This window comes from Cottoperca gobio, chromosome 17 (assembly GCF_900634415.1).
Source record: "Cottoperca gobio chromosome 17, fCotGob3.1, whole genome shotgun sequence".
NCBI classification, from domain to species: Eukaryota; Metazoa; Chordata; class Actinopteri; order Perciformes; family Bovichtidae; genus Cottoperca; species Cottoperca gobio.
In genome coordinates this window covers 8749552-8763294 of record NC_041371.1, presented here as the reverse complement: position 1 = coordinate 8763294, position 13743 = coordinate 8749552, and the positions used below count along the sequence as shown (strand labels likewise).

At 38.9% G+C, this 13743-nt stretch overlaps 1 protein-coding gene across 1 annotated transcript; it reads left to right on the top strand.

Annotated features, from left to right (window-relative positions):
• Window positions 1-4806: 4806 nt before the first annotated feature.
• Window positions 4807-13706, top strand: tmie (transmembrane inner ear). Its single transcript, XM_029454110.1, has 4 exons — window positions 4807-5140; window positions 7210-7327; window positions 8298-8447; window positions 13278-13706. The coding sequence occupies exons 1-4, from the start codon at window positions 5030-5032 to the stop codon at window positions 13598-13600; spliced, it is 702 nt and encodes a 233-aa protein (XP_029309970.1). The 5' UTR covers window positions 4807-5029; the 3' UTR covers window positions 13601-13706.
• Window positions 13707-13743: the final 37 nt, after the last annotated feature.

The following is a 13743-nucleotide window of genomic DNA, read 5'->3' as shown; positions in this document are numbered from 1 at the left end:
CCATGGCTGAGTTAGTGTGCTGCTTCAAATACCGCACTATTTCTTCCAGGACCCTGTGGGAGATTGGCAGGTCCCCATTGGACTGGGCGAAAAAAGTGCCACAAGACAAAAATATCAGAGTTTGGACGTGATGAAGAAAGCCTTTATGCTCAGAGTTACAAAAAACAGCTTGTGTTGAATACCTCCTGGATAGAAGGTGAGACACGCTTTAATGTAGTAGAGTGAGGTGTCATTGGAGGAACAGATGAGATACCATACGCTAAATGATTACATGCCCTGCAGGATTGCCAAAAATGTATCAAATGTAGCAATGTGCGTCAGAAAGGGTGTTGATGGAGCAAATAGTTTTCATGGTCCATAACTGCATCCGATTCCAGGGAAAATGTTGAAATTAAATCTTTTTTTTTTTTTTTTTGCCATACCACAACCTCAGAAGTCAGTTTTGGAGCACATGTGGAATATTTACCTAAACATGTGACACTTATATTGTGTGGCAGTTGATAGGAAGAAAGCCAATATTACCAGATATTGGATTTTAAATCAATGTCATTGCTGTTCAATATTAATTTGTACCGTGTAACGTCAGTTACAAACCAATGTTGTCATAGATTAATATGACTACTCTTGTTGACTTCAGTCATTAAATAGTGTCATCACTTTCAAATAAATTACATTTCACCAAACAATTTTAATATTGTTTTATGTAGCTGTATTACGCAGAAAGGTGTAGATTTATTCCAAAATGCCCAATAAACCACCAAACCAAACACAAACTTATGTAAACACAGCATACGTAAACAGCCTCACCTATTTGTCATTCCAAGTTTGAATGACTCCTTTCTCCATCCTTCTCCTCAGAGGTATTCCCTCGTTCTGGACCAATGCTTCCTGCAGACCATTGACTGCATCCAGAAACTAAAGTAAATAGTGGAGCTGTGAACGCAGAGGTTAAAGTTAGCCATCAGTATATGAGGGATCTGTGAACTTTACTCAGGCCAGAAAACGGTTTGTGCTTCTATGAGTCCATTCATCTCCTAGTGCCTCTCATTTACATGTAATGGAAAGAAAATAAACAGCGGTGTCCTAATGTGCTCATTTACAGTAAGTAGAAATAAAGTAATGAGCTGTTATCTTTACTAAGACAGTGGCGAAACAGTGATACGCATTGCAAGTGAAATGTTGATCAAAGTTTACAGCGTGAGTTTGCAGACACTGACATCCAAAAATAAAGCATGGAGACGTTCACTACACTCATCCACAATTCATTGATGTATTGAGGAGACAAGATCTGGCAGCAGATCTCCATTTTGATCTGTGCCTCTTGCTCTTTTATTTTAAACTTTTGAAGTTATGTTTGTTTATTTTCAAACTGCATTCTGTATCATGTCTATACTGCATTCTCCTCTTCGGTCATTTTGTTCATTTCTGCAGGATGGAATCACTAGATGGCAGTGTGGTTAGTCATATACTGCACATCAACCACTTCGGAAGAGTTTTTCTGACCGTCAGTGACTTGTTATTGTCCTGCAATGATGCTGTCTGTAACCAAAAATGCCACATAAACATATGCAGCCTAATCTGTTGTACACAGCAATGCTAATTGCCATTATGATGACCTAGTTGAGATTAATCAATAGACTGTAAAGGGAAAATGATCTCCCTGCTTCTGGAAGCTGTGAACGCAAGAGTTAATAAATATAATAAATACAATAATGATACAGTAGCAATGTTTTTGGAGAGATTGTATTGTCTACTCAAAGTACGCATATATAGGAAATAATAGAGGAATGTGTGGTATAGTATATAGAATATAGTGGTGATATAATTGTAGAATATTTCCTATTTTTTGCTAGGAGGACCTTTTGTAGGACAACAAAGAACAAACTCCTCACAGTCTGACCCCAGCATGCTCTGCTGCCAGAGGCTGCTTTCCTCCCCCAATCGCTGTAGTAACACTTTCACGTCACACTTTCCGTGTTCTGTCAAACCCTAAAATAATAAATTTCTTCAGGAAGCACGCCACTACACATCTGATAACAGTCCTGGCAAAAAAAACTGACATTGTAGCATTTTGACATACCTCAAAAACTACCTGTCAGAAGAAAGACATACCGTTTTTATTTATAGCCAAACTGTACCAGAGCTAGATGTTTGAATTTATTGGCTGCGTCATGTGTGTCCATCATCACTGGCGTGGATATCCACTCTCACTTTACCATGCCATTTGTCTCCAAATGCTCTTGTATAGTTTCTATGTTTATTTATTTTTATTTACGGTTCTTTCTATACCATATTTCTGTCCTCGGACTGCAACAAACACATTTCCCTGCTTGGGATCAATGAGGGTGTATCTTAATGTATCAAGTCCTTTGAAGAACGCATTTGTTCAACAAGTCCCTTAACACACGCTGACACAATGGCTTCGACATTTTGCTCTTGAATATGATCACTGCCAGTGGGATCTTCTGCCTCCAGGAGATGTGTGCCTGAGCACCGATGATCACAGCATGCTCATTATTTCAGTTTTACCTTCAATTGAGACTTCTGAGAAAAGAGAGGGACAGAAATAATTGGGAGAGACTAAAGGTGAAGACATGCCAGCTGAGTCACCTCGACGCACCAGGAGGCTGACAGAGAAATATGTTTGCTGTGTATGGTTTTTGATTATAAAAGCTTTATCTTGCCACAATCACATCCGATGATCAATGCTTAATAGATCCTCTTTATATCTTCACAGTTTGATATACTGTCTTCATGTAGTGCGTGATGTAAAGGTGGTGTGAAAGAAAAAAGAAGATGCGGAGATATTTCAAGATGTGTTGAAGCTTTCCAGACAATCCTTAATGAGTTGCATTATTAAAGCCAAGTTTCACTCAATTTAAAAATATAGATATGTTGTGTTTATTTCTGTCAGCTGCTCCATCCTGAACATGTTGTTAGCGGTTTCAGCCTCTATGTCTTATATAACTGATTCTTGATGCTACTCTGTAATTCTGTAAAAAATAAAAAAGTAGACATATAAACACATACACACACGCCTTAAGCTCTACCACCCTAATTGTCCTCTACCCACTGATACCAGGCGTTGATGGCTCCAAGCGTGTTTCTTCTATCACACAGTATATAGCTCAACATACGGCCATAGGACGAAAATGTCAAGCACTCACAGTCAGTCCCGATGGAGGAAGCCTTTTGACTCCCTGTATTACAACCAGACAAGTGCATTGACCTTCACTGTTTGATACTTGAAGAGGCAACATGTCCTTCTTAACCTATTCTTGATCAACACTTCAACATAGTAGTAAGAATACCAAGAGAGATCGTTCTATCACTTTATTGAGCTGAGATATGTGCATCTATATGTGACAGAAGAATGAGTTTTTTTTACATTACATTACTTTTGTCCAAAGTGACTTACAATAAGTGCAAACAATCATGAGGATTCAATTCCGAACAGCAAGAATCTCGCGAGTACCTTAACTTCAAATAGGTGCAATCATTTCAGTGCAGATCAATAGCTTCAGAAAAGCCAGGGAATTCAGTGCTACATACAGAAAAAGAAGAATTGTTATAAAATAGAAAAGAAAATGTATTTGCCAAGGTGCTGTTGAAACAGGTGGGTTTTCAGTCTGCGACACAAGATGTGAAAACTTCTGTGTCGCAGTGAGGGAGTACATATTGAATTGCGTTGTGTTGGACATGCTTGTCTTTTCTGTATCTGCGGCATATATATTATAATCACCGAATGTTATTCCCTGACCGTCTTTGTTGCATTGTTAACTATAACAAAACATAGTTTTCACAATTGTTCTCAAAGAGATATAATGAGCTTTGTGCAAATCACACAGCAGGCTCTTTTAAAATCCTTTAGTCAGACTGGATCTAGCTGATGTAGAACTGGTAGGGTGATTGCATCCAACACCTCTGAGAAAAGCCAATCACTGGAAGCTATTTCCCACTAAGGCTGAAGACAAGAGGTCCCACTACCACCAAAAACCCTTGGGATGGGGCTGCATCTGATTCGAGTGTGCTACATATGGAAGTGTATGCTTTGTTTATGCATGCAGTGTTTAGTGCCACAGTTTATATGGTGGTGATGGGCTATTCAAGTGTCCAATATGTGCTTCAGTCAGTTTGCAGTCATTTAACTGAAACCTTTAAGTAATGTGTAAAGTACAGTAAGTATCAGACATTAGATAGTAAGTGTGTACCTGCTGACAATATGTTCTGTTTAAATGAGAATACTACACAGCAAAAAAAACAGATACTGGAAGCATCCAGTGGTGGAAAATAACAATGTATACCCAAGTAGGCTACATGAACCCTAACCCCATGGACGCAACACTTAACTTAGAATTGAGTTCTTCCTCCACTGTGCTATGGCTTCTTATATTGAAAGAATATTTTTCCCATCACCCGAAAAAATATAAATTAAGAGCAGCCACATAGGCATATTGAAAACACTGTATTGCCCAGCACCTTGGCTCGTCACATCCTGCCACTACACTGAAGGGACGAGGCTGTGAGCATTTCTACACTCCAGTTTCTGAGGCAATAATGATGACGCTCACAGCCATTTGCTTCACTGTCCTGCGCAGGCCAACCTCATGCCTAACTGTACTGCCCAGTGCCCATCCCCCCACACTGTGTTAACTGCCTGTCCCCAGCAGGATGAGCTGACTGTAAACCACACCAGGTCTATTGATTAATTAATGTACCCTAACTGCAGGGTTGGCTCCCTGCACAGTGGTAGAGCAGTTTTGAGCTGTCTGCAGTGGCGACCGCCGGTGTGTCTTTGGTGTTTCTGCAGTGCTGAGGAAGAAAGGCAAGAGATAAAGGAGCAGAGCAGACAACTGTGGATGGAAGGAAGCCGTCAGCACCATAGTCACCATTAATCACCCAGGGCCATTGTGGTCCTGTCTTCTATACGGCGCCAACGCAGGCAGCCAGACTGAGATAAAGAAGAAGAGAGCAAGAGGAAGAAGGAGAGAGGGGGCAGGGTGGCTGCAGGGAGAAAGAGGGGGAGAGAATGGTTGAGTATCAGCCTGTATGTCCACCTCAGCCCCTACTGCGGGGCTGGGGAGCAGTGCTTCTGTCTCAGTGCTTGTCCTCCGTGTTCTCCCAGGTCCCGGATCCTGAGGTAAGAGCCTGATACACCACCGTGTCCTCCACAGGTTCCTCTCAGGATGGAATATCCTGAGGGTTTCTCTGTGACGGGTGCAGGTGTTCTGCCGTTTAAAAGGTTGCTTTCTGTGATTCATACTCGTTGTTTGCTCGCCAGAGTTGTTGCTTGCGTTACTTGACGAGGAGTGAGGGAACATGTGTAGACACCGGATACATTATATGGTCTTACATGAATAGCTAAGCCACATGTGTTTTTTATGGCTGCGAACAGGAGGATAATATGACGAGTCCTGATACTACAAGTTGTTTTTGTGCTTTTGGGCTGAAGAGGGTTACATTGTAGAGAATATGACTACTACCATTATCTGACTTCTAAAAAAGCAACTCAAATGCATTATCCTTTGTAAGAAAACAATTCTGCTTCTGAAAAATAGGCAATTTACTTACTTTCTATACAGTGCACTATTTAGAAACATGACTCAAAAGACAAAATACTATATTAATATCACTGACAAAACAGTCTATTATATAGTTTATTATATTAAAAGGAGCACAGTAAAGTAGTTGTGGTTGTATAATATAAACATGTAAGAAACAAACTATATAAAGACAATTATAACACTTAGGAAATAGAATATAAATCTTTTGTACAGTATATTCTTTATTAAGTCAATGTAATTGTAATCGGTGTTTTGCTAATACGTGTGTCATAACTAAACCAAAAAACAAAACAAATGTGTTTTTATATATAATGATCAAACTAACCAACCAACCATCGAACAAACAACAATATGTCATACATTTGGGTATATAATGATTACCACGAGGTCATTTGAAGTCAGTAATCTTCTGAGTTTGTGTTGTTTGTTCCACCAAAAGGAAACTTGAGGCTTATAACCGCTTATCCCGCCCCATGAGATGCTCCAGAGGAAAGGATTTAGCATTATATAATCGCTCTTGAAGCAAAAATCGTTATTATTTAAGAGCAGTGCTAAATATCCCTTCTAAGGCTAATCCTTCTTGGGGAGTTGGAAAAACACGAGTGTAAAGTCTTTCAGAGAATTGTTTCTTTTCAGTTTCATTGTTCAAGTTCACAGCCCCTCTAATTAAGGCCCTGAAGGCAGCTTGCACTGTCACATGTTGGCTCGCTGACAAACAGAAACAACTAGTTTGTTCTCACATGGCACAAAGGAAAAGATACATGGAAATGTTACAAATTCTAAGCTCCTTGTAACATCTGTTGATTCATTTGGTGACATTCAAAAATACTTCACTGGTGCATTCAATGCTTGCTATCCAAAAACCTGAAAATTGTTACTTGTTGTTGTTTATGGTTACTTTAAAATGTATTTTGAGTTCATTTCTACTCAAGCAAAAATGATTCCCTTGTATTACTTCTTGCAGAGCCTCAGTCCTGAAATGTTTACTTCATCACCGTGTCGCGTTATTCTTAGAACATTTTGAAAATGTCACCACATAATGGTGTTATCAGCGAAGGCAGCAAATGTAATAAGTTTCATTTTTCCTGATCCTTCGCTTGTTGGATTATGGATCAATGTATAGAGTTTCCAAAGCAACCCTTTATCATCCAATCAAGTGATCGATATCCAGAGAAAGGGAGAAATCCTCACAATGATTATTTCAGTAAACAAATGCTCTGCTGGCTCCAGCAAAAATAATGATCCAAGCCATCGATCTAACACACGCGCACTATTACAGCTTTTATACTTATTGTTTCTTAATCCACAGGAGAGAGAGGTGTTTAGGGCATTGTTGACTGAACTCTGTGCAGTCGTGCGTTAAGACATCTAAGACTATTGGGAAAATACAAAAAAAGTAAAGAAATCCGCCCATTCAGGCGGCATGGTCTCATGCCGTTTGTAGACCTAGGTCTTGATGTTAAAACATCACACATCTAAATATTCAGAAAGAGAATAAATAAAATGAATTTGACAACCATAAGAAAATAAAGTATGACATCATGGAATTGACCCCCACAGAGGATGAAAGGTGCAAAGGTTTATTTGTGGTGTACAGATGCAGATACTTGAAAAAATCTTGGTCTCTTTTTTTTTTCTCCCACAGTTTATGCCCACAGATCCTCCAAAGAAGCCGGACCCCATCACCTCAGAGTCCGTGGTTTTCTGGGGGCTGCGGTTATGGCAGGTCATCGCCATCTTTTCGTTGTTCATTTTAGCCGTTAGTGAGTATTGGTCATGAAATCTTTTTTTGACACCTCCACAAACCCATTCTTCATATAGACTGCAAATGTGACAAATAACTGCAGGCCAAAGAAGCAATTATGAGACCACAGTGTGACTATCAAGATAGTAAGATGATACAGATATTATGTCGGGAAAGGCGAGGTGTTTTTCAGAAGTGTGTCATACAAGCAACAACTGTACAATAAGGAGAGAGAACATAATTGCGTTGCTCTGCATAGTGCAATTATGTAGGCATAGGTATTTGTAGGTATGTAGGTATACGTGACACACTTTTTTGATTTGTTACAAAATCGACAAGAAGAACTTTGGCCTTTGTTTAAAGGGTCTGTTAACCCAAATTAAGACACATATGTTCTCTCTTGCCTTTGGTGATATCTAGCCATGCAGATAGTTTTAGTTAGTTAAAGGGCTCTAGATGTCTCAGTGGAATAGAGCTTAGCAGACTAAAAACTGCATTTTAACAAGTTTGCAGCCATGCTAGCAGCTCTGTGCATTTGTACTTAGGCACAGATGTGCTTTGAGATACATGCTAACATCCTTACAATGGTAATGCAGGTATAATATTTACCATGCTCACTATCTTAGATCCTTATGTTAGCATGCTAACGTTTGATGATTAGCAGCAAACGCAAAGTTCAGCTGAGGATGATGGGAATGCCATTTGTTTTACTGGTGTGAATTGGACACATTAAACATTTAATCAGATGAAGTTGCTAGATGAAAAATCCAAATTATTAATTATTGAAATTCACCCTGAGGGGGATACCAAATGTCATGGAAATCCACCCGACAGTTGTTGGTGTCTCACTAAAAACAGCAATTGCAAAAGTCATATTGGCTGTAAATGAGAAGTCAGCGGATCGTCAAAAGGCACTATATGTAAAAGTCGGTATTGTGCTATTCAAATAATCTCATGGTGCCCTTGTCCCCCGCCCCTCTCTCCTTCAGTTATCACCCTTTGTTGTATATTCAAATGTCGAATTCCGAGAACCAAAAAGGAAATCGAGGCACGGAACGTGCAGAGACAGGCTGCCAAGAAATACGCCAACACTTTAGAGACAGTGCCACCTCTTAATGAGCTGACTGAGATCCCAGGATGTAAGTACCTTTCTCTAATATATTTACAATATTAATGTGACTCTATTAAAGTGGTAATATTAACAAGCTGAGATACACAAGTTATTTCCTGAAATGGTTCTAATTGTTTTCTATTGTGCCACCTTTTGTTTTAATTAAATGAAGTCCTGCGACCTCAGTAATCTACACAGAGTACACTTTGTCCCCGTAGACCAATCCGTGATTGCTTTACACAAAAGTACACCCTAGAGACGTGAAAAGCAGGATAAAAAACTCTTTGTTTGTAGAGCTGTAGAATGGATTTGTGCCTTTACATATGGGCAGAGAAGTGTATTTAATACCAGCATGAATTTCTTACAAGACTCTTATGATTAAGGCCACTTGGACAGCTGTCCACTGTACATTTTTACTGTCTCTTCTTTTTAAATCTCAAAACTTCTGTCATAATACATTTCTTCTTCTCTCCTCGACTCTTTCTTTTCTTTTCTTGTCTTGTCTTTTCTTCTTGTTTCTTCTCTTCTCTTCTTCCAGCTGCCCCAGATGCTTCTGCAGTTCAGACAGTCTCTGAGCAGCTTCAAACTCAAAGTGCCAACAGCAGCCAGCTCTCAGTAGTTAGGGTCAGCGAGGAGCAACAAAGCTCCCACTCCTTGCCAGAGACGGGCTGATTTTTTTCCCTCGTTTTCTTTCTGCTCTTATCTACCTTCAGACTCTCCTCTTTGCTGAGTGACTTCAAAATGCACAGTGTATACGCTGGTGGGTAGCCACTCTAAAAGTGCTCTTCGTGCGACACCCATCGAGCTGGCCTTCCTTAATGCTATTGCCTCAAGAGAAAAGCAAATAAGATTGCATCCCTCAAACAACTGCTTACCACATCACTTTTAAAAACTATAGCCAGAAAATAGAGCACAATTTTAGTCGGAGTATTGCAGCAGTAAGTATGTGCAGTAGAAAATACAGCTTTTACTGTGGCTACAAAATATTGTAATGATTTTGCCAATTGAATTATTTAGGGGCAGCTAGACATGTGTAGTTTACACTTTTGTATTTGATTGGTTATCATCTTTATTAAGATGTTTTTGATATAGATTATATTGTATTGCTTCGTGCATATTCGCATGGAAATGTCAAGAGCATTTGACTTTGATAACTTTGAAGAAATTGCTTTAACTTTTAAACAGCGAACATGGTAATGCATGCTGTTTGAGCTCTGTGTTTGTATTTTTCCCTACCTGCCTGTTTGCTCTCCTGAGGTTAACTTTGAATAAAGCAAATCATTGACTCTAAATTAAATATGATCATGATGTCAGCGACATTGTTATCTGTAATTAAATGTCCTTTTCTTCTCCTCTCTCTCTCTCAGTCATTATTTCGCCCTCTCAGGAATTCCATGCGTTGCCTTGTGTGTATATTTAGGCCATCTCAGCTGCTTAGCTTTGGCTTTCTCAGGTTAAGAAATGTGATAAATAGGGACTGACATCTGTCTTGTTCTGTTTCTCGAGATGATATATTATGCATTCATGTGCACAAATACATTCATTGGCTCTTGAGTAATTAATTGTGGAAGAGAAAGCATTGAGCTGTCAATAAGTTTTTCTTGCATGATAACTGTGTCAAATAAGATCTGCCTCAGAGGGGGATGGGGCTGTGGAGGGGGGCGGGGGTATCACATGCTAATCCTACTTTGGCGAGAGCATCCATATCTCTTCAATCACTAGTGTAGTCTAGAGAGTTGGTCTAATATGCATCAGAGTAAATTCTCTATCGTGACTATACAGCAAATCAACCTTGTGCCTCTGGGAGAGGGGCTGAAGGGGAGGTACTGCAGCCATTATAAAGAATGAGGATGAACATATTTATTAGCTGTTCTCAACCATTAACTCCAACTCAAACTAACAATACTGTAAGGTTTGCTTCTAGATTAACTAACGTTGAGGGAAATATAAATGTAAAGCAAATATGCAAACTGCAGCTTTTCCCCAGTGATTATGTCACGCTCAGGGTACACTGACATGAAATATGTAATAATATCTGACAAACCAAATGACCATGTACAGAGGATGTAGAGTGAATATAGTGTTGTTGAATGATGCACTAGTAAAAGTCTTAATATAAAATAACAATAATAATAATAATGAATGCAAAGCAGTTGTACACAATCCAGAGCAATCAGTAAAAACAAGACCAAATATAATTTAGCAGTTAATTAAATGTTACAAATGAGGATCAAGAAATGCCCACTCTTATTTATGTGTGCAGCAATATATTTTTCACACAGTTGTAAAAATCTGTAATATGTGTTTTCTCTGATCCTTCGTTTACACACTCTTACCCAGCTGTTAAAAGCATCTGTGACAAAATACTGGAAAAGGAAGCCTCCCAGCTTCACAGTCAATATTTGTCTAAGAAAGAGAAGAAAGAAACACAGGCTTAGTTTCTATCTATCACCCCTCACTCCCTCACAAACACTTTCTCAAATATTAAATACAACGACCTCAAAGACAGAGCTGTCAATCAATCGCGCCTTTTTGCTACCTTCACTTATCTCACCATCAACTCCCACCGGACATGTTTGTTCACATGTCTGATGAAATTGCACGATTTGAAGTAGCTGAAAATGAAGAAGTTCTCAGTGTCACAGATCCGTTGCAGCTGTTGTTGTTAACAACTCAAACACTCACACGTCTGTCCACTATAGTTGCAAATGGGCAACAAGGAAAAGGTCATTTGAGGTTCACAGCACGCCAACTGATGAGTGACGGACTTGTGAAAAGGAATTTGGTCTGGCTACAAGTCCTGCTTTGTAGGTTGTGTTCCTCAGGAGAAAAAGCTTATTTTTTTATAAAACTGGCAATATGTATTATATCAGTAAGACGGCTTGTTGCTAGCTGAAACATCACTTCCTTTTACATTTTCAAATGTGTCAGTTGTCAGAGCTGTGATTTCTTTTGAAATGCCACAATGTCAAAATGCCCTGTGCCCTCAAGTTTTTATCAAAAATTCTCCCAGCGGTATCTGAGCTGAACTTTTAACATTTAATGGCGGTGTGAGGGTCAAGGCCTTTTGTAGAGGGCAATGTTAACCTTTAATTATTCCTCTACCACACATTATGTAAACAACAGGACTCATGGCACCAGCACTCAAAATTTAACCAAAATTGGAACAATGTGAATGTCAAACAATGTCAAATTCTGACATTTAATTACTGCTCTTCATTTTCCCATCACCAACGCAGACTTTAACCTATTGCACTGATGCAGCATCCCTCCAAGTTGTGTCTAAATCAGACTGGTAGGCAATATAAAGAAACAATAAAATACAAATAAAGGAAACATAAAGGAGCTGATGAGTGGAGGAGAAACGCACGAGGATAAGAGTGTGTAAGATGGTTTCAGAGTTCAGTCGAAACACAAAGAAATCTATTCACAAACATTCTGATGGTTGGTTGATTATTTTAAGTCAGCTGGATTCACCCAACACAGGAAAACACAGGACCGAAATAATTTCAATTTCCTCTGACCCCCTCTGGCATCTTTTGACATTTGGTGTGTGTTTGTCATTTGGTTTCTTGGCCTGCGTTTGTGTATCCAGTGTCTCCGCAGCATTTGTAAAGCACCTAGGAAATGTTTGCTTTGCTCCTTGAGAAAAAAATCCATGAAGCCGCAAACAAACTGTCTGTCCTTTGAGCAATTTTCAGTTTTTAAATAGATAAATAGTTGCTGAAGTGTAAAATCACACCAATGTTTCTTGTTGATATATATCAAATGAAGTTTGTTAACTCTTGCCTAAAGGCCGTTCCATGTGTTATCGGGGGTCTGTTGGACCCTGTTAGCTTGTTGTCAGCTCTTTTGTTAGAGGTGCAGCTTTCATGTGGAAAAGTGGTCTGTCGAATGTGATGCCTAAAAGAAAATGCTGTGTATATTTTGGCTCAAATTTTCCAAGAAATTAATTAGCATTGGAAATTGGATTTGATTCATTCTCAAAGGCTACTTTTAGTTTACATGATTTTTTTTTTTTAAACAAACAGACATTAAATTAAATGAAACATGGCTAGATGTATAAAAAATAAAAGCTGCAGGCTCTTTTGAACATTTACTGTTTCCACATGCAGGCAACTTGCTTTAACAACATGTTTGCATATATACATTGAGGTATTTTCAAAGAAAATGTCAGTCATGGAGAATTTTAAGCAATAGTTTTGATATTTTGGGAAATATGCTATTCTGCAATGTGTCATTTTTACACAATCAAACAAACAAGATATAAGGTATTAAAAAGCTTACAGGCAGATTTTGTTACCTTTAGACAGAGCTAGGTTAGCTGTTTCCAGTCTTTATGTTGTTACCTATGCTATGCTTTATGCTAAGCTAACCCTACCGCGAGCGGTTGTTCATACAGACTTGTAACAGATTTGTAACTAACTTCTCATCTGACTATCAACAAGAAACACATTTCTCAAAATGTCAAACTATTCCTTTAAGTCTGGATGAGATATTCTATTGTATATATTACATTAATTGTACTTGCTGCTTAAATGTACTTTTCTAATCTCCATCCTTATCCTCACTACTTCTGTTAGCTGTATACGTCCTCAGGGTGTCACCAACGGAATAATGTTGAAAAGAAGAATCTCTGTATTCTCACACTAAAGTCCTCATGCCGAAAGCGAAGACAATCTAATTTGAAAGCAATTCAAAGAATAAATAGACCATGCTTATTAATACCGATAGAAACAGATGTGTCTTCATTACATGCAACCTACTTAGCCCGGCATTCTATTGGATTAAATTCTCCTTTCCAATTAGCATTAGAGGCAGCACCCAGATGATACTTTTTGTTTTGTTTTCCTTGCAGCTGCAAAAGTGGAAGTAAAAGAAGAGGTGACAACAGTCTCCGGGAAAGTGGATGCTGATAAAGGAGAGAAGAAGACCAAGGAGGGCAAGAAAGAGGGCAAGGCTGCCAAAGAAGGGAAAGGAGATGAAAAGGATGCATCAACAAAGAAGGGGGAAAAGGGTGAAAAGGGAGCATCCAAGAAAGAAGGTGGTGAAGGCAAAGGGAAGAAATCTGGAGAGAAGGGAGACACAGGGGATAAAGGAAGTAAAGGAGAAAAAGGAGGCAAAGGAGAAAAAGGAGGCAAAGCAGGAGCTAAAGGGGGAGCCAAGAAAGCTCAAAAGTGAGCTCTGCTTTCCATGGACAAACGCAGAAAAAGATCATTTCATATTTTTCACTGCAAGCATTTTGCACACTTTTTTCTATGATGAAATTTTCTATATTGTATTTGAAATAAACAAAAAGCTTATATTTAAGAAATTCATGTTTT